Here is a 27062-nt window from a genome sequence, read left to right as displayed (position 1 = left end):
TTGAATCAACGAAAAGGTTTTTCATGTTTATTTAGTCATGGAAATTCATTAGCATTATATACATTATATATAAGGTTCGTCATTTTTGGTAAGTCATACTTTAATAACCATTACATGTATCAGTGAATGCAGCAATAGTATTGACAAAGTCAATGATTATTTAAACAAAAATTACTGTATCTAAGATTTCAGTTGTCATAATTTCAGCTTCAGATACACGAGTATACGGAAATGATTTTTCATATATTCAACATCCAGTTTTACTTCATAATGCTCATTCAGCAAAAACACAACCAAAAGTGAAAATGTTACTGTCTTTCACAGGCATTCAATATATTATATCATAAATATAATTATAACAAAATAGCACTTTTATCCAATAACAGCCATTCATTTAAAATACATACTTATTAAATATGCTTAGAACATTCCAGTATTAGATAATTCACAAAATTCAAATCAACCTTTCTCAAACATTTTTGCAAGTAAAATATGAAACTTTTTTACACACTTAATAGCATATAAAATATGCAGATATTTTTTTTTTACTTAAGGTAGCATATAGCTGGTAGGCAAAAGTAAGGCTAAAAATTACATGTAAAATGGAAAGTTACTGTAGAAAAAGACAATTACTGGTAGTGTTTATCCTAGTTCTTAGAGACAGAAAATCAAATTTTAAAAGGTAGGAAACACATTAAATAAAGTCTAGAAATTGATTTTCAAGTCCTTCAAATAACAAAAATTAATTTACAAATGTGACTTTTATCAAATATTTTTTTTTATTAACAAGCAAAATTTGAGATTTTTATTGTACCTGTGTTTGCAAAGAATGACAACCCTTGTCTTTGGTGTAAATCTCTAGCATCAGTTTACTTCTTTCGACAACCACAGTTGAAGGGTTTGGACACATATTCTTTCTTTCAAAACAAAGACGACTAGAAGATGCTTTTGTAGAAAAGCACATGTATCCCCAATGCATAGTAGTAATAGGCAAGCGGTCAATAGGGGACAGGAGAAAAGTCAAAGAGACACTGATGGTTGGCTTAGTGAATGAAATGCAATAGGGATCATCTAGTCAGCATATCAAATCATCCCATGAAGTTTAAACGTTCTGGGTCAAGTGGTTCTCAAGTTATTGATCGGAAACAGTTTTCCATGTTCAGGCCCCTGTGACCTCAAGTTATTGATCGAAAATGAAGTGTGAGAGACGGACGGACAGGGCAAAAACAGTATGTCTGCCCCTGTGGGGTGGGGATGGGGAGCTTTGATGTTGGAGGAAGGTGCCCCTCTATCATTATTTCATCATGGGCAGGCACCTTGGTAGAACCACCAACTTTCCGTACGCCAGCTGAATAGCTTCCTCACATGAAGAATTTAATGCCCCGAGTGAAGCTCAAACCCACAACAGTGTAGGACAATGAATTTGAAGTCAGCAACCTTAACCATTAATGATATCTCAAAATAAGCACAAGGATATATACATTGTATCTGACCATATAACATACAGCATGTTGATTTATAATTGTGAAAAGTTTCATTAAAATCTTAATTATAACATAATATCTTATTGCAAAAATGTCATCAAAATTGAGATTTTCCAACTGACTCCCATTATGAAAACTTGAGTAAAGTCAAAATCTTTCCAAACAGTCTATCAAAAAAATCGAGTACATGCTCAAATCATTTTTATTTGCTGAATCTATATTCTTAAGTGTTGAAAAATCAGTGTTTTAATCTTGATCCAAATGTGCAGAACTACCTCAACAAAGGTCTGGAACCTAGAAGTAATCCAGACAAAAACTAATTGACAAATGAAGCAATTTCTTTCTGTCGTCAGATTTCGGAAAAAGCAGATGCATAATCCAGGCAGGTAGGTTCAATAGAATGATCGCTGTCGTTTCACTATCTCCCCACTTTTCCGAGTCTACTGTCTGTTTTAGGATTGGCAGTAATGGTTTGTACAGCAACTATAGCCTGGTTAATACTGGACTGAAGTTCGCGTAGATCTCTGATGTGCAGGAGGCGTAAAATCTTAGCAGCTTCATTAATAATGTAATCTGTGAAACAAATGAAAAAAATAGTTAATAACATTTCTGAATATCAAATAACTTTTAGATTAACAGATTTTAACTCTACAGTCACGCTTCTTAGGAAACTAAGGTCTTAAAGATGCGCCACAGAATAACTGTATTCTTTTGTTTTTCCATGAAGGTGATTATAAATGATTTGCAAGAAAAAATTGAGAAGTACAAGTATCTAGTTTAATGTCTAAACATTTTTTGAAAGAATGTACCTGTAGGATTATACACTGTACTTGATGTATTAAGTTGCGTTTAGACCACATTTTGTTTCTACTGTGTAAGATAGTTATTTCTCTATGTTTTTAAAACCATAACGAAAAGAGTTTGAATGAATAAGTTTGTAGATAAGTTGTGAAATATGTTAAATCAAGGAGGGCCTAAATTGTCCACCTGTCATCTTGTAGTATAACTGTACTATACCGGTATTATCAGAATGAATTTCACAAAGTTCACAAGGCAACAAAAAGTAAGTCACTATGTTGTGTTTTCTTTTTTCAGTGTTACATTTCTGACTTATTTTATTCCCAATCAGTTTAAGTTGCGTGTAAACATCTGAGATTTTAAGGTGCTCCAACTGGTTTGGTACAGAACTTACGAGAAGAGGTCAGAATTTAAGGTTTTCAAAATATCTGCGTTTCTGGATAATACTGAATATTAGAAAGTTACGGTAGACAAAAATTCCAAACAAAACGTCAAGAGATCAGAAACCAGTTTCATGTACCTTTCTTGTTTTAAACGAACCACATACATGTATTCTAATGAGAATTCTGAAAACTCTGTATATATTTTATGTCTAGGGAGTACACCAGAGCTCCAAAATATCTGGATTATAGGACAGCAGTTCCAAATTGTTCAGATCACAGTACAGTTCCAATGAAACTGAATGACCGCTGAAGCAGCTCCTATCCATTCCATTAGTGCTTTAGCATTTCTTAGTAAAACTTGCATGCCACTGGCAATTACATGTATTTCAAAACACATACTACTCTAAAATTCTAGAACACTGTTCTAGAAGCTGAATAAAATATACAGAAAGTATATGACATAAACTATTACCTCCAGTATCAAATCCCAGGTTTAAAGTCTCTAAAGTCACCGGTTCCCCCTGAAATTTCCATAATTTTCATATGTTTATATGTTCATAAAACTGTATAAATATATACTAATATACAAGGACTACAGTAAAACTCTGCTTGCTTGAGCACAGAAGGCTCATACACCTTGGGGAGAATAATGTGCCAGAGTTATGGACCTTATCTCATAATGATGTGGGTGATGATCAGGAACAACTGATTCAAGTTTGAAGCAAATCTCTGTGTTGTAACAAAGATATAGTTTAAGTGCATCTAAACTTTAACAAAGAACGCAGATGTGGATGCAAAAGCCAACATCAGGGTGATTAGGACAACTCTCCATATACTTTGTATAGTAAAGCACAAAATTTGTCAGAACAAATTAAATGGCAATGGCATGCCATACAAAAGTGGTTTTGACATGACAAAATATAAAATTGTATCTGATGACAACAGGCGAAGTTTGAATTCTTATATAGTTTGAAAGAGTACCAATAACCGCTTCAGGCAAGAAACAGTTATTTAACAGGCTGTTTATTACATATGTAAACATAATTACTTCCGGTTATTGGCATGCCATTCCAATAATCTGTTCTAGTGCATACTTTCAATTGTTGAGACGAAATAAAAGATTCTGTCCTGTAAAATTTTGTTACTATTCATTATCACATATGAAACAAGAGCTGTCCGTAAGACAGCGGGCTCGACTTTTCTCAGTGCTTGACTCTGAATTAGAGCTTTGCCAGTAAAAGGGGCATAACTCTGTCAAAATTCAAATCAGAGTTATTGGGTTTGTTTCTTCTGGTGTAGCCTTGATAGTAAATAATTATTTTAAGTTTCAAGTCAATAGCTTTGAAAGCAACAGAGATTTTGGATGTTATATAAAACTTTAACCAAAAAAAAATTCTAGGTTAAAAAGGGGCATAACTCTTTCAAAATTCAAACCAGAATTATAGGGATTGTTTCACCTGGTGCAGACTATGATAGTAAATAATTATTTTAAGTTTTAAGTCAAAAGCTTTGACAGTAACAGAGATATTTGACTTTATCAAAAACTTTAACCAAAAAATTCTAAGTTAAAAAGAGGCATAACTCTGTCAAAGTTCAAATCAGAGTTATGAGGATTGTTTTCCTGGTGTAGACTTTGATAGTAAATAACTATTTTAAGTTTTAAGTCAATAGCTTTGATAGTAACAGATATATTTGAATAACAGTGATGCTGACGCCGGGGTGAGTGCAATAGCTCTACTTTTTCTTCGAAAAGTTGAGCTAAAAATGCTTATATTTCATAGGATCATCTAACATAAATGGAATGGAGAAATAACGCAATACAATTAGTTTTTACTTATTTTTTCCAGAATATACATCTTCTACATTTAAATAAGTAACATATTTTACAGAAAGCTAACTGCTTCAGTACAACAACTTTAGAGACTTCCATTATCATTTCTAACACAAACATTCATTTGACACTAGGAAATTTGAAGTAAAAATAATGTTACCTGTTGTTGTTCTTTTCCAGCTCTGTCTAATGCCTCTTTGGATAATTTCTCTTTCACAACAATACATATTGCCTGTAAACAATCAAGAAATCTTTTTAAACAAAATAATAACAAATACACAATCTTCAAACCAATTGTTCTTTAGCACCATTTTTAAACAGTATTTCAGTTCTGCAATAAAGACATACATGTTAGTAGCTTCCTGGAATTTAATATAGGTGAGAGTATTGACTTTGGTTAAACTGTCCTTAACCTTTAGACTGCTGGCGGCAAGTGTTTCTGCCTTTGCGACCAGTGCAGACCAAGATCAGCCTGCACATCTGTGCAGTCTGATCATGGTCTGCACTGTTCGCTATTCAGTCAGTAAATTTTCAGTAAACACCCCTTCAGATGAGGAATAGTTCTGCCCAAATTGAATGATGGACCAGTCCATTTTAGAAATATAGCAGGGTAAAGGTTAAGAGTAATTATACAAAACTGAAGTTCAAATACAAAAGCATAGTCACTTATTTGGTTTTTGACATTTGACTATCTACAGAAACAGGATGCTTCCTTCTTAACTTCTACTACCTACTGTGCATCAGAAAATTGTAAATTTAAATTACAATGGTTACTGCAGCACAATATGGACGCACTGATCGAGAGGGCTAAGACGCTTTCCTATGGAGGTGAAGGCCCCTGGTTCGAATCCTTGCTACTCCCATTGCGGTGTGTCCTTGGGCTAGGCACTTTATCACGATTGCCTCAGTCGACCCAGCTGTAAATGGGTACCAGCAAATTGATGGGAGTGAGGTATAATTGGTTTTAACTGTTCTTAATATAGGGTCGCAGAAAAGCTCTATAGAGCTTATGTTAATTGTTTCACCAAGCGACGGTAAATAAAACTTATCTTTACCTTTAGTTGATATGCTAAACATTTGTGTAAACATAATGATACATCTGAATTCCTGAACTGGTTGCTGAAGTTGTGACATGATGTGTACAGGACATGGAATTGATGAACTAACAGACAGAGAGTTTAATTACATTTTGTCTCAATTTAGGAGCATACAAAGACAAAAAAATACCTTCAGCTGTTCAAGATGATCGTGATATGGAGGAATCTGTAACATCATTGCAAGGGAAGTCACTCCGGCCTTAAAATCGGGATCCTCAACTGTAAACAAAATTATTTGATAAGCAGTTTCTTTTTTTTTTTTTTTTTTTTTTGGATTTAACGTCGCACCGACACATGATAGGTCATATGGCGACTTTCCAGCTTTAATGCTTTAATGGTGGAGGAAGACCCAGGTGCCCCTCCGTGCATTATTTTATCACGAGCGGGCACCTGGGTAGAACCACCGACCTTCAGTAAGCCAGCTGGATGGCTTCCTCACATGAAGAATTCAACGCCCCGAGTGAGGCTCGAACCCACATCGATGAGGGGCAAGTGATTTGAAGTCAGCGACCTTAACCACTCGGCCACGGAGGCCCAGTTTCTTTTTTTAAAGTACTGTTGTGTCTACAATTACTGTTCAATTAAAAGGAAAGTCTTTTTATAAAGAAGATATAACATAACTAACAGACATACTTGCATAAAAAAATTTGTTTTTTAACAGTTATAAAATTACTGATATACAAAGTCTGAAAGTCTAACCTACAACAAAGGAATTTTAATTGAAAAGGTCAAGGCTGCTGTGCAAAATTAAACACTGGTAACAGTAATATCAATGATCTTTTTTCCAAATTTTCTTTTTATCAGTGCATTTTTTTCTAATTTTATGTCATTGCCAGCAAATACATTGGTAGTAGAAAGCAAAACAAAATCTGAAAAAGGCAACTTAAATTAGTTCTAAAGAGCTTCATAAACAATCTCAATTAAAATCACAACTCTTGAAGAAGAAAAGCATGTAAATAAGAAACAAGAGGGCCATGATGGCCCTGTATTGCTCACCTGAGTACCATTGCTCAAAATGACATGATCGTTTCAAACCAATCTCGTTAGAAGCTGCTAAGGTGTATTCATTTAGATAAAAAACAAAGGGAGGTATTTTGTCATAAATTCAGTCAAAATGTATCTTCACTGATTGTCTAAGTCCATCTGTTGACATAAATGAATTTTCAGATCAGTATCTTCATTAGTTACGGAGATATACCCATTTTAATTTGAAATAAAGGGAGGTAATTTGACATAAAATCAGTCCATAGTTATCTACCCTGATTGTCTCAGTCAAACTAATGACAATAATGAAATTTCAAATAAGTCCTATAAGTACTTACTGATATAAATCCATTTTGATTACAATCAGGGGAGGTAATCAGATATAAAATAACTCTGGAACCTATGATTGGATCTGACAGATTCGTCACGGAATCCAAGATTTATTGTTGTTGAAGATATTTTGGAAGTTTGTATCAAATCAAACCATATTAAATGAAGTCTCTATATGGCTGCAACAGCCAAAATAGCAAATTTTGGACTATTAAGGGGCCATAACTCTGGAACCCATGATGGAATCTGGCCAGTTCAAGAAAGGCACCAAGGTCTTGTGGTGATACAAGTTGTGTGCAAGTTTGGTTAAAATCAAATCGTGAATGAAGCTGCTATTGTGCAGACAAGGTCAAAATAGCTAATTTTGGCCCTTTCAGGGGCCATAACTCTGGAACCCATTATGGGATCTGGCCAGTTCAAAAAAAGAATCGAGATCTTATGGTGACACAAGTTTTGTGCAAGTATGATTAAATGCAAATCATAAATGAAGCTGCTATTGTGCAGACAAGGTCAAAATAGCTAATTCTGACCCTTTCAGGGGCCATCACTCTGGAACCAAAAATTGAATCTGGCCGGTTCAAGAAAGGAACCAAGATCTTATGGTGATACAAGTTGTGTGCAAGTTTGGTTAAAATAAAATCATAAATGAAGTTGATATAGTGCAGACAAGGTCAAAATAGCTAATTCTGGCCATTTCAGGGGCCATAACTCTGGAACCCATAAAGGAATCTGGCCAGTTCAAGAAAGGAACCAAGATCTTATGGTGATACAAGTTGTGTGCAAGTTTGGTTAAAATCAAATCATAAATAAAGCTGCTATTGTGCAGACAAGGTCAAAATAGCTAATTTTGGCCCTTTCAGGGGCCATAACTCTGGAACCTATAATTGGATCTGGCTAGTTCAAGAAAGGAACCGAGATCTTATGGTGATACAGGTTTTGTGCAAGTTTGGTTAAAATAAAATCATAAATGAAACCACTATCGCGCAGACAAGAAATTGTTGACGCACGCACGCACACACAGACGACGGACGAAGGGTGATAACAAAAGCTCACCTTGTCACTATGTGACAGGTGAGCTAAAAAAAATGAACTCCTAAAGTAATCTTTTTCCTTAAAGGTCTCATAACTGTTAAATACTCCTGAAAATGGTTGTTTCAGTCAAATGTTTTTCTCAGATAACTCTGAATTTCTCTTAAATCAGCATTAAAAACTTTTATCACATGTTTGACGTCGCGGGAGTGTAATAAAGCCATTAACAAGAGCTGTCAGAGGAGACAGCGCACTCCACTATTTCAATGCTGGATAGTGAAATTGGGTACATCTGAGAAAGCTGAAGCTGTCACTGCAGTGTTTAATGACTCAAATGTGGATGAACATATTGGACAATAGCTCAAGTCTCAAATCAATAAATCAGTATAAAAGGAACATAATTCAAGGGAAACTTCTGCAAAAGTAATGCACCATGTGTCATATCATGTGGCTAATAATTCGGAACAACTATTTTAAGTGTGAATCAAATCTATTTAGTAATACTGGAGATACAACAAAAGTGCATTACAACTTGAACCAGAAATTCTATTAGTAAAAAGAAGGCATAACTCAGAACATACTGGGGCCAGCATTATCAAACTTGTATTGTACGATGTGAGTGATGATGTAAGTGGAACAACCATTTTAAGTTTGATTAAATCCATTTAGTAACAACAAAGATATAAAAGGCATCAAAATTAAACTGAAATTCTAAGTAAAAAGGGGATATAACTCATAAAATACTTGTGCCAGAGTGACTGACCTTATGCCATATGATGAGGATGATGATCTGGAAAAACTAATTTAGGTTTAATTAAATTCATTAAGTAATGACAAAGATATAGTGAAAGTGCACCACAATTAACTTGAAATTCTAAGTAAAAAGGGGGCATAACTCATGAAATATTGGTGCAATAGTTACGACCCTTGTATCATATGATGTGGGTAATGATGTAGTACAATTATTCTAAGTTTGAATCAAATCAATTTGGTAATAACAGAGATAAACTGAAAGTGCATCAAAATTTAACCTGAAATTTTAAGCAAAAAGGAGGATAATCAAAAAAAATATTGGTGTAAGAGTTATCGTCCTTGTGTCATATGATGTGGATGATGATGTGGTACAACTGTTTAAAGTTTGAATCAAATCTGTTTGGTAATAACAGATAGAGTGAAAGTGCATAAAAACTTTAACCTAGAATTTTAAGTAAAAAGGGGGATAACTCATAAAATACAAGTGTCACAATTATGGCCCATGTGTCAAATGATGTGATGATGATGAACAATTATTTTAAGTTTGAATCAAATCCCTTCTGAAATAACAGAGATATAGTGAAAATGCATCAAAATTAACATACAATTCTAAGTAAAGAAGGGGCATAATTCATAAAAAAAACTGGTGCCAGAGTTATGGAACTTGTGTCATATGATGTGAGTGATGATGTGGAATAATATTTTAAGTTTGAATCAAATCCATTTCGTACTTACTGAGATAAAGTGAAAGTGCACCAAAACTTCAACCTGAAATTCTAAGTAAAAAGGGGGGATAATTCAAGAAATATTGGTGCAAGAGTTATAACCCTTGTGCCATATGATGTGGGTGATGATGAGGAACACCTATTTTAAGTTTCAAGCAAATCCATCAAGTAATAACAAAGATAAAGAGAAAGTGCATCAAAACTTTAACCAAAGTGCGGACGCGGAAGGACGCCGACGCCGGGTCCAGTACTGGATTTTATTCAACTTGTTTAACTAGAGCTATCACTAAAGGTGATGAATGTACCCCCCCGCATGCACTGACACAGTACATTGCAATTTGACGCACACAAGATTGCATAATTATGTGGACTGTATGTATATAGACTGTATGTATACAGTATAGTAACAAAAAACAAAGTCCCATAACTATGCAGAATATTTATCTAAAAGAATGTAACATGCACCATGCACAACTAGGGTTGGTACTGATCACTTGTGTGAAGTTTCATTAAATTGTGTGTAAGGGTTTGGTAGATTAGGCACGCACAAGATTGCATATGCAGACTGTATGTACATAGTATGTTAACAAGAAACAAAGTCCCATAACTCTGCAATTTTTGTCGCTGAAAGAACCTAACATGCCCCATGCACAACTACTGTTGTTACTGATCACTTGTGTGAAGTTTCATTAAATTGTGTCAAGGGGATGAGGAGAGATGGTGCGCACAAGATTGTGTCTATGTATATAGTATAGTAACAAAAAAACAAAGTCCCATAACTCTGCAAATTTTTTTTTTAAAAGAACCTAACATGCCCCATGCACAACTACTGTTGGTACTGATCACTTGTGTGAAGTTTCATTAAATTGTGTCAAGGGGATGAGGAGAGATGGTGCGCACAAGATTGTGTCTATGTATATAGTATAGTAACAAAAAAACAAAGTCCCATAACTCTGCAAATTTTTTTTCTAAAAGAACCTAACATGCCCCATGCACAACTACTGTTGGTACTGATCACTTGTGTGAAGTTTCATTAAATTGTGTCAAGGGGATGAGGAGAGATGGTGCGCACAAGATTGTGTCTATGTATATAGTATAGTAACAAAAAAACAAAGTCCCATAACTCTGCAAATTTTTTTTCTGAAAGAACCTTACATGCCCCATGCACAACTACTGTTGTTACTGATCACTTGTGTGAAGTTTCATTAAATTCTGTCAAGGGGATAAGGAGAGATGGTGCGCACAAGATTGCGTCTACAGACAGACGGACAGACGGCCAGACGGACAGACAGACAGACAACCTGAAACCAGTAAACCCCCCTTTACAACTTTGTTGTCGGGGGGTACAATAAATTGAATATGAAAAGACACTCATGTAATATCCTCTATTTACAATACTACACATAGGTCCCTTCCTTCCATTCTGGGAAATGGAGTTGGGGCCCTTTCAGAAAGGGAGCTCTAGAAGCATTTTGAAAGCGAAAAGGAGTTTTTTTCTATAAAAGTCAAAGTGGAACTGCATTAAAACCTGCTGAAGGAAATTCACTGGTATTGTAATTTGTATAATTGATCAAATTAATTCTTAGAACAGCAAAAAATATGTCATTTTTGTTGCCCAAATTAAAAAATTAAATTAAATAACCTAACTGACATTTGCTGGCATTATTATTATTATTAAAAAAAAACAACATGAAATGAGGGCCATAACACACAATAACAGTGCAACACTCACAATCTAAAGCATCTAATGGATTAGAAGATGCTCCACCCTGGGGAGGTTTGTTACCATCAGAGGAGCCCAGTGTGTGTGGTTTGACAGATCTTAACTTCTCAGCTGAAATCAAAAATACATTAAGACTATTAAGGGCTGCATTTTACAAAATACAACTGCACATGAACTGGTAATCACCTTTGCTACATGTATTTTACAAAGTAAAATGAATTGGTAATTACCTTTGCTACATGTATTTTACAAAGTAAAATGGTACATGAACTGGTAATCACCTTTGCTACATGTATTTTACAAAGTAAAATGGTACATGAACTGGTAATCACCTTTGTTACATGTATTTTACAAAGTAAAATGGCATATGAACTGGTAATCACCTTTGCTACATGTATTTTACAAAGTAAAATGAATTGGTAATTACCTTTGCTACATGTATTTTACAAAGTAAAATGGCACATGAACTGGTAATCACCTTTGCTACATGTATTTTACAAAGTAAAATGAATTGGTAATTACCTTTGCTACATGTATTTTACAAAGTAAAATGGTACATGAACTGGTAATCACCTTTGCTACATGTATTTTACAAAGTAAAATGGCACATGAACTGGTAATCACCTTTGCTACATGTATTTTACAAAGTAAAATGGTACATGAATTGGTAATTACCTTTGCTACATGTATTTTACAAAGTAAAGTGGTACATGAACTGGTAATTACCTTTGCTACATGTATTTTACAAAGTAAAATGGTACATGAACTGGTAATCACCTTTGCTACATGTATTTTACAAAGTAAAATGGTACATGAATTGGTAATTACCTTTGCTACTCATATGTTACAAAGTACAGCGGTACATGAACTGGTAATTACCTTTGCTACTCATATGTTACAAAGCACAGCGGTGCATGAACTGGTAATTACCTTTGCTACTCATATGTTACAAAGCACAGTGGTGCATGAACTGGTAATTACCTTTGCTACTCATATGTTACAAAGCACAGTGGTGCATGCACTGGTAATTACCTTTGCTACTCATACGTTACAAAGCACAGTGGTGCATGCACTGGTAATTACCTTTGCTACTCATATGTTACAAAGCACAGTGGTGCATGAACTGGTAATTACCTTTGCTACTCATATGTTACAAAGCACAGTGGTGCATGCACTGGTAATTACCTTTGTTACTCAGATGTTACAAAGCACAGTGGTGCATACACTGGTAATTACCTTTGCTACTCATTTGTTACAAAGCACAGTGGTGCATGATCTGGTAATTACCTTTGCTACTCATATGTTACAAAGCACAGTGGTGCATGAACTGGTAATTACCTTTGCTACTCATATGTTACAAAGCATAGTGGTGCATTAAATGGTATTTCCTACTTGTATTTTACAATATACCCAAACAATGTTTTACCTCTGGAAGTGTTTTTAGAAGTACAGACTACAGACATCAAATAAAACACTTCTAATGCACCTTAACTTTGCTCTGTTTATATCTTATTGAGCTCTGTATAGTAATGACTATTGATTTGAAGAAAACTAATACCTAACTACCAATAAACTTCTGGATCTGAGCTTACAAAACTACAGTTGTCACAAGAGTGACGAATTATACCCCCACAATATGGCCTTGTCACAGAACTAAGCCAATGTCAAAGCCAACCTCCAGATTAAGTTTCCTGATCCTAGTCCCAAGCATTCTCAAGTTATTGTCCGAAAACTGTTTAAATGTTCCGGGTCACTGTCACCTTGACCTGTGACCTACTGACCTCAAAATCATTAGGGGTCATCTGCTAGTCATACCAACCTCCCTATCAATTTTCATGATCCTAGGCCCAAGCATTCTTAAGTTATCATCCGGAAACCGTTTAAATGTTCCAAGTCACTGTGAACTTGAACTTTGACCTACTGACCTCAAAGTATAACTTGACCTGTATTTCATGATGTTACACCTGTGTACTAAAATTTATGATCCTTGGCCCAAGCGTTCTCAAGTTATCATCCGTAAACCATTTAACAGTTCCGAGTCACTGTGACCTTGACCTTTGACCTACAGACCTCAAAGTCGAACTTGACCTGCATTTCATGATGTTACACCTGTGTACCAAAATTTATGATCCTAGGCCCAAGCGTTCTCAAGTTATCATCCGGAAACCGTTTAACTGTTCCAAGTCCCTGTGACCTTGACCTTTGACCTACAGACCTCAAAGTCGAATATGACCTGCATTTCATGATGTTACACCTGTGTACCAAAATTTATGATCCTAGGCCCAAGCATTCTCAAGTTATCATCCAGAAACCATTTAACTGTTCCGAGTCCCTGTGACCTTGACCTTTGACCTACAGACCTCAAAGTCGAACTTGACCTGCATTTCATGATGTTACACCTGTGTACCAAAATTTATGATCCTAGGCCCAAGCGTTCTCAAGTTATCATCCGGAAACCATTTAAATGTTCCAAGTCCCTGTGACCTTGACCTTTGACCTACAGACCTCAAAGTCGAATTTGACCTGCAATTCATGATGTTACACCTGTGTACCAAAATTTATGATCCTAGGCCCAAGCATTCTCAAGTTATCATCCAGAAACCATTTAACTGTTCCGAGTCCCTGTGACCTTGACCTTTGACCTACAGACCTCAAAGTCGAACTTGACCTGCATTTCATGATGTTACACCTGTGTACCAAAATTTATGATCCTAGGCCCAAGCGTTCTCAAGTTATCATCCGGAAACCGTTTAACTGTTCAGGGTCACTGTGACCTTGACCTTTGACCTACTGACCCCAAATTCGAACTTGACCTGTATTTTCTGATGTTACACCTGTGTACCAAAAATTATTTCAATTGGTCAATCCTTTCTTGAGTTATCATCCGGAAACCATGCAAAACCAACGGACCAACCGCCAAGCTTACTCCTATATACACCCCCAAACTTCGTTTTGTGGGGGTATAATAAACTTATTTAAGGATAGGCTTACATTGTGACTTTTGTTTAAATCTAAACGTGTCACTATGCACAATAATGCAGGAAATCTATTTAAGTGATTTTATATACAAACCATCATCACCATACTCCAGTCTTACAGCGTACCCCAACAGCCAGTCTATCATAGGGTTTCTCTCACTTATTGGGTATGGACATCCAAGGTCATTCGCATACTGAAATAAAAACAGGGTTCATGAACTCACCATGCAAAAATTTCAGGACTTTTCCAGCTCTTTTTCAAGACCTTTTTTCTTATTTTTAAAGACAAATTTTTCAATATGTTTGTTACATGCCTAACACATTTTTGCCTGTTATTTAACCCCAGTTTCACACCTCAAACTGCTTTAATTTTTATTCTACTTTATACTTACTGTCCACTAAGGTCAATCAAGACAAGGGTACCTACTTAATGAGCCATGTCTTAGCAAAAACACTCTTATTTCCAGCACATTTCACATCCAATGAATGACAAGAAACAGCCTGCCCAAAAATTGGCCATACTCCTTTGTCTACTCTGACCAGTGTTCTAAAAATTCTAGAGTAGTCATCTAATTGTTGTCATGTTGTCAAAGAATTAAAACAGCACACCGTACTGCTCCGATACCCAGCCCTATTGAGATTATCCACAGCGGATAGGAACTAAGACCTCCTATCCATTGTGGCAAATATTATCACATGACTCACTGCACCCGTGCAGAAATATTTTCCTGTTCTCAGGAAATCCCAGGATTATCCTGGGATATCCCGAGATTCTTTTAGCAAGGCTGCATAAAAGTCTTGAAGACAGGACTTTAACACTAAATGGCAGGACTTTTGATAGAAATTGTCCTGTTCTCAGGAAAAAGACAGGACTTTAGATAGAAACTGTCCTGTTCACAGGAAAAAGACAGGAATTTTGATGGAAATTGTCCTGTTCACAGGAAAAAGACAGGACTTTTTCTAAAAGATACAGATTGAAAGATGGTAATTAATTTGAAACATGATCTTGTAACGGTCTAGTAAGTTAATTACATCCTGGTGTTGAAGACCCATGTCTTGGGAGAAACTGCATCATTAAGCACTTGTGCTGTGGTGTTGTAGGAGTAACAGGAATATATTCTATATTTGTAGTATGTTAGCAAATTATTTCTGTATTAAACTTTTAGAAATAATACTAAATATATACCTTCATTTAATGATTTTACAAAACAATACCAGTAAGTTATTTAGAAAAGTATTTTTCTTTAAAATCAATCAGAGCGTTAAAGAGTGGTAAGAGTGAAATATGTTAGTACTGTTTAGATTATCTGTACATGTTTGATCAAAGGAAGTTTCACTCTTAAAAGTAAACAGATCATAGAATGATAAGAGCTTTTTGCTCAATATGAAGCTCATAGTTTCTAGACTAAATATTACACCTAGTGTTTTTGCCATGTATGCACATAATTTTATTTGAACTGATAAATTGATATTTCTGCTATGACAGGTTGTATGTTTCAATGTACATGATGTATACTTTTTAACTAGAAAATATTTTGAAATGATAATCCTTAATTATTATTCTTACTGTAAATACAATTGAAATTTAACATTCATTCAATTTGTTAACTGTATTTCCCACCAAAGAGAATTTCAAATCATGTTTACAAGGTATTCAATTACATGTTCTGGAAAACTTCCTGAAGACAGGACAATTGTCCTGAGATTTCCTGACAACAGGAATTCCTGGGATTTCCTGAAGACAGGACAATTCTGAAATTTCCTGACATCAGGAATTCCTGGGATTTCCTGAAGACAGGACAATTGTCCTGAGATTTCCTGACAACAGGAATTCCTGGGATTTCCTGAAGACAGGACAATTCTCCTGAAATTTCCTGACATCAGGAATTCCTGGGATTTCCTAGGGACAGGACAATTGTCCTGGGATATCCTGACTTCAAGAATTCTCAAGACATTCCTGGGATTTCCTGAGAACAGGACAATATATACTTTTATTTCCTGACATCAGGAAATCCCAGGACATTCCTGGGATTTTCAGGATAGCAGGACAGCATAGATTTCTTGGTGTTCTGGTGTCCTGTTTTTTTCCTGTTCACAGGAAAATCCTGGGATTGTCCCATTCCCATTTAACAGTGTGAAAAGTCCCAGGACTATCCCAGGAATTCCTAAAATATTTTCAGGACATTATCCCAGGATAGTCCTGGGACTTCCTGGGATTATCCCAGGATTTCCTGTTCCTTTTTCGCACAGGCGTTCTGTCTGCACCATGTTTTATTAAGAACACTCTGCACATCTTTTGGAAATTCCAGAAAACTACTCTTTTTCATTCCATTGACTTTGAGTATGTGCAGAATGTTCTGAGTAAAGTCAAAGGAATATGACTATAGAAAATGAATGCCAACTTAATGCTAGCTAGACATGGCATCAGTACCAGCACTTTTGTTCCCCTATCGGTTCGATCCCTGTACTAATAACGTATTAGTGCACTAATCCATTTAGGGTCACCAGATTTACCACTTACTTCCTGTTTTTACCATTTCTTCATGCCCTTTAAGGACTTTTTTATCACTTTTAAGAGAGCAGACACAACAGTATGGGGGTTTGATAATTTTGGCTCTAGGACACAAAAAGTAAGTCATTAAACTCACTCCTCTACATTTAAACACAATCCACTGATGTGCTTGACCCCTTTGTGCTGAACTTGTGTATTATAAAAGCATGAGATTTGCAAATTTTTGTCAATAAAAGACAATGACATTGTCAAAATTATGCATGCAAACACAAGAAATGTAACAATCTGCTACAGAAACATGACAAGCGATTGAAGTTGTGATTCCCTAACTGACAATGCACAAAAGGCTTTATTAGGAATTCATTATCATGACCGAATCTGATTGCCATAGAGGAGGATCTGGATAAATTTCAACAAAATTGCGCCTCATTTTGTACAGCATGGTCACTCTGAATATGTTGCATCTGTGCTATAATGTGACTCAGAGCTTGTTCAGTACAAATATGGTTAGTGGCAGTTTTAACCAGGGAGAAAACTGACTCAATTTAATTAAGTTCATAATGCATTAAATTTTCTTATTATTGCTGCTTTTATACTTTTGTTTTGATATTTGCTATATATGTTATTCTTTAGTTGGTTCAAAAGCTCAAATGAACTTATGTTATACCTGTTTGCTATAATATTTTCTCAGCTTTAAATAAATCTTATCTTACCTGGCATTTCTAAAATAAAGTCTACTGAATCAAAATGGATCAACAGGCTTACATTTTCCAAGGCTTTTGGCCAGTCTGAGGATGAAGTATTACGTAATCCTGCTCTGTCTTCAATCTTGTAGTGCCGCACCTTCTGGTCCTCTAACCATACAATCATACTACGAAACTCATTCTCATCTGTAACATACCCAAGTCAAATTTAATCACAACTGTAGTATTGTACTAACCCATCTTAGGTTGTTTAAGTTCACAATTGTGAAACAACACTTAATTAATTTCTACAATTAATTATTTGTACAAATCAATATCAATACCTCCATCATTCCTGAAGAAAACTAATGGCCAGGAGAAAATGAGAGAAGAGACCAGTTTCCCTTGTAATGTTGAGCACCCAGCAAGTGAGCTAATCTAGCTCCTACAATTTTTTCATGCCTTTTTAGGGGCCTGAGATTGAACCAATGACCTCACTCACAGTGGACGCTCCAACACTAGGCAGTTGAGTCAGCAATCACAATACGATGTACATAGTCCAACTAATTGTACGCGAGTCGCGATATTGTGATAATTTTTGTGCAGGTCAATATCTCTCCTCCATGTACAACATAGGAAGGACCTTTTCTGTGGTGAACCTTCGGGGACGATTCTATGCAGCGATTTTTAAATCGCATTTAACTATTAAAGAACAAAAATATTAGTGAAATTTTAAGATACCTGGAAAGAATATCCATTTTTCCTTCCATTCAACTGATGTTTATGTGAATAAACGTCAAAACCTGATCGATAAAAGCACTGTCAGCTGTACTGTTTTGGAAGAGTGTAATGGCGGACATGTAAATACAGCGAGGAAGCCAAATGAAACATATAGTGTTTATGCTTTATTAACGTGTTTTACTGTTATGTTTAAACCATAAAATGATTCAGTTATATTTTGTTTTAAGATTTCATTGTTTAAGTATATTGCCTGATCGTGTTTTTACCTAAATCTATTTTCACCACAGAAAAGGTCTTTACTGGTTTTGACGTAAAGAGAGGGATTCTGCCCTATCACAAAAATATCTCAGAATCAGTTCTGATGTCAAATTATTTGGACTAAATACAATGTATAAGAAAATTCACTGTATTGATTTATGTTAAAAGATCCTTTTCCAAAAATTAAAGACAAAATACTGTGAGAATTACATCTTTGTTCAACCACCGATTTATATAATTAGCTATCTATCTTCCAATACTGTCTAACCCTTTACAGGGACAAAGACACTTTCATGCGCATCAAGCCAGAAAGATTGTTAGTAGAAAATAAAAGAAAATTGGGCCAAAATGAAAGGGAAAGGAAAATTTGTTAGTGATTTAAAAAATAAAAACAGGGCCGGGGTGATTTACCCAAATGGAAGTGGCTATTCGTACGGTCCCGTACGAATAGTGATATAGCCCACAGGTTGCTATTCGTATGGCAGTTTTGTACTACATAGTATTATATTACACTGAAATCATTCAACTGATATATTTTCAACTGATTTCTTTACTTTTCTTTATTTTTCAGTTGCAAATCCAGAGAAGACAAACAAACAGGAAGTGATTTCGTGTAGAATAAAACGTTTATATTATTTCCTTATTATTTATATGAGCACATTTATATACACATTACTTTATGACATAGAAACCATGCAATTATTGTCAATGATGACAACTGAAAATGATGAGAACCAATTTGTTTTCCAGCTTGCTTCGTTCTCACATTTGTACAAAAAGATGCATTCTGCAAAAAAAATTTGAAAAAGAAAAAAATAACAAGAGGGCTATGATGGCCCTATATCGCTCACCTGAGTACCACTGCTTTAACCAAAAACAAAAAGAAAAAATTCTTACAAGGTACAGATATGTCAAAATATACCTAAAAATTGGAGGTAGCATTCATGTTGTACCACAGTAAAGTGGTCTCTGTTTTTCCCTACGGCCAATAGTAAAAAAGTTACTAAATAAGCTATTTATTGTAACATAAAAGGGAAGTAATTAAAAAAAAATTACTGTAAGCAAACAAAAGAAGGATCTGCCAAATAAAAACAAGAGCACTGCAATGCAATGCAAATGCAGAGTAATATTCACACAAAACAAAGTCATATGACCTTTGACCCTTAAGTGTGACCTTGACATTGAAGTGAGCCATCCGAAACATGTGCTCTGCACGTCATTTCAATGAGGTGAACATTTGCGTTAGGTTTCTCTGAAATCCATTAAGGGGTTCAAGAGTTACAGAGTGGAATGGAAATTGCTAACCAACAAACAGACCGAGGCGATAACATAATACATCCCTGCGGGCATATAAAAAGGAATCTAGATGTTATGGCGATACAAGTTGTGTGCAAGTTTGGTTAAAATCAAATCATAAATGAAGCTGCTATTGTGCAGACAAGGTCAAAATAGCAAATTTTGGCCCTTTCAGGAACCCTTTATGGGATCTGGCCAGTTCAAGAAGGAACCAAGATCTTATGGGGACACAAGTTTTGTGCAAGTTTGATTAAATTCAAATCATAAATGAAGCTGCTATTGTGCAGACAAGATCAAAATAGCAAATCCGGCCCTATAGGGGCCATAACTCTGGAACCCATTATGGGATCTGGCCGGTCCAAGAAAGGAACCAAGATCTTATGGTGACGCAAGTTTTGTGCAAGTTTGGTTAAAATCAAATCATAAATGAAGCTGCTATTGTGCAGACAAGGTCAAAATAGCTAATTTTGACCCCTTCAGGGGCCATAACTTTGGAACCCATAAAGGAATCTGGCCAGCTCCAGAAAGGAACCAAGATCTTATGGTGATACAAGTTGTGTGCAAGTTTTGTAAAAATCAAATCAAAAACAAAGCTGCTATTGCGCAGACAAGGTCAAAATAGCTAATTTTGGCCCTTTCAGGGGCCATAACTCTGGAACCCATAATGGGGTCTGGCCAGTTCAAGAAAGGAACCGAGATCTTATGGTGATACAAGTTGTGTGCAAGTTTGGTTAAAATAAAATCATAAATGAAACCACTATCGTGCAGACAAGAAAATGTTGACGTTCGGACGGACGCACACACGGACTGACGACGGGTGATCACAAAAGCTCACCTTGACACTATGTGACAGGTGAGCTAAAAAAAAAGCAGAGCACATTTATTGCATGTTCATATTACCGTATCTATCAGTATCTTGTGTATTATCTTACTTCATTATTCATACGGGAGAGCCGTATTCATTATTGATATTTCACATTTGTACAAAAAGATGCATTCTGCAAAAAAAGAAGAAGAAACAAGAGGACCATGATGGTCCTGAATCGCTCACCTCTTCCCACATGACCCAGTTTTGAGTATGACGTCGTTTTTTCTATTATCTGATATAGTGACCTAGTTTTTGAGCTCATGTGACCCAGTTCTGAACTTGACCTAGATGTTATCAAGATAAAAATTCTGACCAATTTTCATGAAGATCCATTGAAAAATATGGTCTTTAGAGAGGTCACAAGGTTTTTCTAATATTTGACCTATTGACCTAGTTTTCGAAGGTACGTGACCCTGTTTTGAAATTTACCTAGATATCATCAAGGTGAACATTCTCACTAATTTTCATGAAGATCTCATGAAAAATATGACTTCTAGAGAGGTCACAAGGTTTTTCTATATTTATACCTACTGGCGTAGTTTTTGACGCACATGACCCAGTTTCAAACTTGACCTAGATATCATCAAGGTGAACATTCAGATCAATTTTCATGAAGATCCATTGAAAAATACGGCCTCTAGAGAGGTCACAACGTTTTTTCATTATTTGACCTACTGACCTAGTTTTTAACGGCACGTGACCCACTTTCGAACCTGACCTAGATATCATCAAGATGAACATTCTGACCAATTTTTATGGAGATCCATTCACAAGTATGGCCTCTAGAGAGGTCACAAGGTTTTTCTATTTTTAGACCTACTGACCTAGTTTTTGACCGCACATGACCCTGTTTTGAACCTGACCTAGATATCATCAAGATGAACATTCAGACCAACTTTCATACAGATCCCATGAAAAATATGGCCTTTAGAGAGGTCACAAGGTTTTTCTATTATTTGACCTACTGACCTAGTTTTTGATGGCACGTGACCCACTTTCGAACTTGACCTAGATATCATCAAGGTGAACACTCTGACCAATTTTCATGAAGATCTCATGAAATATTTGGCCTCTAGAGAGGTCACAAGGTTTTTCTATTTTTAGACCTACTGACCTAGTTTTTGACCGCACATGACCCAGTTTCGAACTTGACCTAGATATCATCAAGATGAACATTCAGACCAACTTTCATACAGATCCCATGAAAAATATGGCCTTTAGAGAGGTCACAAGGTTTTTCTATTATTTGACCTACTGACCTAGTTTTTGACGGCACGTGACCCAGTTTCGAACTTGACCTAGAAATCATCAAGATGAACGTTCTGATTAACTTTCGTGAAGATCTTGTGAAATATATGGCCTCTAGAGAGGTCACAAGGTTTTTCTATTTTTAGACCTACTGACCTAGTTTTTGAAGGCACGTGACCCAGTTTCGAACTTGACCTAGATATTATCAAGGTGAACATTCTGACCAATTTTCATGAATATCTTGTGAAATATATGGCCTCTAGAGGGGTCACAAGGTTTTTCTATTTTTAGACCTACTGACCTAGTTTTTGATGGCACCTGACCCAGTTTCGAACTTGACCTAGATATCATCAAGATGAACATTCTGACCAACTTTCATAAAGATCCCACAAAAAAAGTGACCTCTAGAGTGGTCACAAGCAAAAGTTTACGGATGCACGCACGCACGGACTGACGGACGGACGACGGACGCTGCGTGATCACAAAAGCTCACCTTGTCACTATGTGACAGGTGAGCTAAAAAGAAGAAAAAAAAGAGCACATATAACATGTTTGTATTGTCGTATCTATCCGTACCTTATGTATTCATTATCAATATTTCATTACCGTATATCTGTATTTTATGCATTTTTCTACTGGACCTATTTTATTTCATATTTCATACTTATATTTTATGGGCCACGACTGAAAGCGCCTAGCTCCCCAAGGTATGGCCTGGATGTAGTTGAATACAGATATCCAACTGGATAGAGTTGAATACTGTTATTTAACTGTAACGGAACCCTTTCTGTAACTAATATACATCATACGATGACAACAATATTGCACGTAGACATAAAAATAGCCTTTTTCTATATTTGAAATCTCTGGATGTGCGACTGAAATATAAAGAAAAGTAAAGAAATCAGTTGAAAATGTATCAGTTGAATGATTTTAGTTAAGAAATAATTTATAGCAAAACATTGTTTTAACACTATTTATACAAGATGGGCAGTTATATGTTGAGTGTAATAATTTCACGAGGGCGTAGCCCGAGTGGATTATTTTGCAGGCCTTTTTTATGCTGATTTTAGGGCTGAAATTCAGCCCCATTCCCCAATCTAAAAAGTATACTTTTTTCCCCACCTTGGCCAAAAATTCCCCATGCAAAATAAAATGAAATTAGTTTTGATTTTCAGTCTTGATTTTAACAACTTTTCAGCAAATATATTCCTCCAAACAATGATTTCGCGACGTAAATTTCCCCTCCAAAAGGGACCTGGTACCCTTCCCCAAATTTACAAAAAAAGGGCTGTTCTGTAAGGCTTTGCTATAAATTATTTCGATTCTAATACATCTGTTATTGTAAAAATTAGTTTAAATGTGATAGAACTGTTTCTTTGCGGATGTATGGGGCCAAATGGTAGGTTGCCACACTCCTTTGTTTATGCACACCTTTACCGGAAATGGTAATACGTCTTGTGGAATAGTAAGAATCAATTAAAGCTCAAATGATGGCGATTTATTCTGCTCAGCGAATTAGCAACTCAGTGTGTGGGTAAATCAATCAAGACAGTTTTGCTATGCGACATTTCGTTTCAAAAGTATTTTTAAGGAACATAGTTGATCAAATCTGAAAGCGCTATTTCTCGATTCGTCAGTGTATTATATGTAGTTGGTTAAAAAGCACTTATGAGCTTATGTTATATTGTTGTATCCTCTTGCCGACTTTAAATAAAGCTTACTTTACTTTACTTTTACATGGCGCTAAATATCACGTCGACGTGATGTCAACATTTAGGAAACAGGCTGATTCGGACCATGGCTGATTCGGCCCAAATATTTTGGCTGATTCGGACCAAATACTTCGAATAAAAATAGAAAATGGTCATATATTTTGGCGATTTGGACCACAAACTTTGATTTACAAGTCAATAAGGACCATATATTTTGGATGTTTCAGCAATGTTCAGGAAATAATGTTGATACTAGGGATTTAACTTGAAGTAAGGAAGTTTATATTATAAAATATACACCGTACAAGCAGGTAAGAAGTTTTGACAAACTAAAATGCATCAGTTATGTATCTAAATAAGCATTCTTTACATCAGAAATTAAACTAAATTCTCATAAATGTTATTTTTACTCATGATATTAATGTCAGGAACAATCTAGGCCCGATAAGCCAAGTAAATTTGGGCCGAATCAGCCACGGTCCGAGTCAGCCTGTATTCCAACATTTAATATCGTTGCATTGCCAGGTCATATTAGAATAAAATATAAAACTACCTAATACAAAAACTGGCGTACGAATAGCAATCTGCGGGCTATTTCACTATTCATACGGGAGTATGTACGGGAGAGCCGTACGAATAGACTGGGGGTCACGTACGTCTAGCCACTACCTATCCGAATAGTATGTCATTTGTGTTTCACATGAATATAATAAAAATATAACGGGACGCAGATGATTTTACCTGATGAATTAAATTTTTGTGGTTGATGGTGATTAAGAGCAAGGAGTTTTCTCTGAAACATATTTAGTTCTTTGAGAAATGTTCAATAACTTCGGAAAATTCGTGTTGCACACCGGGCCGGAAATAAAGAACCGGTGCTCGGCTCTTACAATTTATCCTAGCCAAGGGGGACAGCGGTCAAAACCATTTCCTTGTTTTCTCTGTTTATGTGTGAACAAACATGCATTCTGTTATATTCTTTTGGTGAGTTTATTGTTGAAATGATTTGTTTCGATGGATAAGATAATTTGTCCTGTACTCCAGTTGAACTTGTTGCTGAAAATGAACTATAATTTTTACTTATGACATTGTGTCATGAACAGGTCGGAGACTTCCCCTGGATTGAGCGACAGTCTCTAGATCTAAACACTGTCTCTCGTTTGAAAGATAAAATGTCTTTCAATCGAAAGACAGCATTTAGCTTAAGTGTTGAAAAAACATGAAATCATTATTAAAACAATCATTTCATTAGCTAGCAAGACATTTCGATCCCAAGAGACAATTCGACCCCAAGACATTTCAACCCCAACTCCTTGGACATTTCGACCCCACTCAATGATATGCCTGAAAACATCTAAGAATGCTGTCATTATTATAATTAAGCTTTAATCTATAGATAATTGAGCAATTTCAAAATGTAATAACGCTTAATTAGCAATTAAAATGTTAAAATACGGTTATTTTCGCGAAAATAAGAATTTTTTTACGAAAATGAGCCATATTTGTCTAAATTTCTTTTTTTTTTCGAAAATTATTTTTCTAATTTCTTAAAGACTTTATTAGTACAATGCCTTCATATGAGAAATGAGTGATTTTTATCTCACAATAACGAAATAATCATCATTTATAAATTTTACAAAAATAACGGGATTTATATATCAGCCGCGTTTATTACGTAAATAATTTAAGAACAAATCGTTCTGATTATCTATCTTAAAATAACCTTTATATAACATATTTTCATACTTGGTGTTTATTTATATTTTCAAATCATCTTAAAGACTATTTTAGTACACAGCTATATTTAAAAAAAAGCAAGATTTTTAAATCATGGGCCGATTTCGCTGATTTTAATTATGAAAATAACTTTAATAAAGTCACATCTTTAATACCTCTTTATTTATTTATTTCAACCAAATATAAATAATTATAATGTAACTCAAAGAAGTTTAAGATGTCACTGTCTTCATTACATTGATATTTAAAATCATAATCAGAAAAAAACGTGATCTTTTGATTGGATTATCACACCTTGATTAATTGTTTGTTGATATACAGCACGTGTGCGCATTGCAATTAACAATCAATTAAGCGATTGTGGTGACATCGATATTTATAAACATGTGTCAACATTATCTTTAATTTCGGCGAAAATGTAAAGAAAACAATAGGAAATTAAATAACACATTGCTTATTTTCGTATTTAATGTTATTTTCGTAAGCGATTTTGACGCACACATAAAGTATTTGCTTTACAGAATACAGAATATGATTTTTGTTATTTACAACTGCTCTTTTCTTTTCTATGAACGACATTCCTTCCAGTTGTAAAATATCAAACATGAAATCCCCGTTACTGCAAAATATAAGAATATATGAGTACTGTTCTGTTAAAAACGGGAAAAAAAATATTATCATATTTCATATCTGTAAAGAAAATGTGGCAGCCATATTACTTTTTTCTGTATTAAATATTTTTGCAAATACACGTGATTTAGAGTATGATTTTAAAAGTATGATTTTAGCAACTTCACACATTAAACCGGAATCCACCTAAAAAACCGGGATACACCGGAATACATTTTCCATAACCGAGATACACCTGTATTTTGTAAGTTAAAGGTATTTTTGAAGTTTTTTTTTTTTAAATAATTCAATCATATATATCATAAATGAATAAAATACGACGAAAGGAAAATAAAATACGTTCACGCAAAATTTCCATTACCAAAATACACCATTATTTTATTAATAAATGGTATTTTTGTAGGGTTTATTGCAGAAATCATTCGTGTATAATATAAATAATACTGGCAGTAAGTATCAGAAGGATAAATAAAATTCTTTAACGCAAAACGATTTCATAAGAGATTGAAATTCGGCGACCACGCGGGAAATTACCATAACCGAAATACACCCGTATTTCTTTCACAAATGGTATTTTTGAAGTGATTTATGACTGAATTCAAACATATATATCATATGTTATTATTTTTCAAAAGGAAATTAAAATACCTTTGCGCGTTACGTCTTGTACATGATTGAAAATCGGCGTGCGCACTGGAAATTAGTGCATTCGGAATTTCCATGTCCTAGATTCTCTAATAACAAGTATTTCTTTAATAAATCGTGTTTTTAGGGTTTATGATAGAATTCAATCATATCTCAAATAAATAATTAATTTACAAAAGGAAAATAAAATGCACAAAACATTTTTACACGAAGTTGAAAATTTGTTGAGCGCACGGGAATTTTGCGCACTCGTGGATGAGTGCAATCGCCATAATTTTGTTAGCTTTTGAATTAAATAAAAGCTTATCATATTTAACTGCACTTACCTTAAGCTTGTTAGACATTTATTTGTCACATGTAACTTGTGTGTTCTTACAAATATACTGATTAATGGATATAATCAATAGGTGTGATAATCCAATCAAACTCTATCAGGACTAATCAGAGGCACGCGTTTGTTACGCCGCATATATTCAAAGGACATTAATTGTGCTTTGGCAATAAATGCAGTAAACGTTTTTATATTCATATATAAACATGTTATAATTCTTTTAAAAACTGACTTTTCATAATATATTTTCTTCTTAAATTATCAAATAAAACATGAAAAAATA

At 35.0% G+C, this 27062-nt stretch overlaps 1 protein-coding gene across 1 annotated transcript; it reads right to left on the bottom strand.

Annotated features, from left to right (window-relative positions):
• On the bottom strand, positions 1-24317 carry LOC128554509 (RNA transcription, translation and transport factor protein-like). The gene is made up of 8 exons (XM_053535783.1): positions 24178-24317; positions 17393-17517; positions 14210-14309; positions 11147-11248; positions 5724-5812; positions 4657-4728; positions 3138-3186; positions 1-2057 (listed from the first exon to the last, which is right to left on the bottom strand). Exons 1-8 carry the CDS (start codon positions 24236-24238, stop codon positions 1903-1905), a joined length of 753 nt encoding a protein of 250 aa, XP_053391758.1. The 5' UTR covers positions 24239-24317; the 3' UTR covers positions 1-1902.
• Positions 24318-27062: the final 2745 nt, after the last annotated feature.

This window comes from Mercenaria mercenaria, unplaced genomic scaffold (assembly GCF_021730395.1).
Source record: "Mercenaria mercenaria strain notata unplaced genomic scaffold, MADL_Memer_1 contig_5088, whole genome shotgun sequence".
NCBI lineage: Eukaryota > Metazoa > Mollusca > Bivalvia > Venerida > Veneridae > Mercenaria > Mercenaria mercenaria.
The sequence above is the reverse complement of the archived record's forward strand: the minus strand, read 5'-3'. Positions and strand labels throughout refer to the sequence as shown.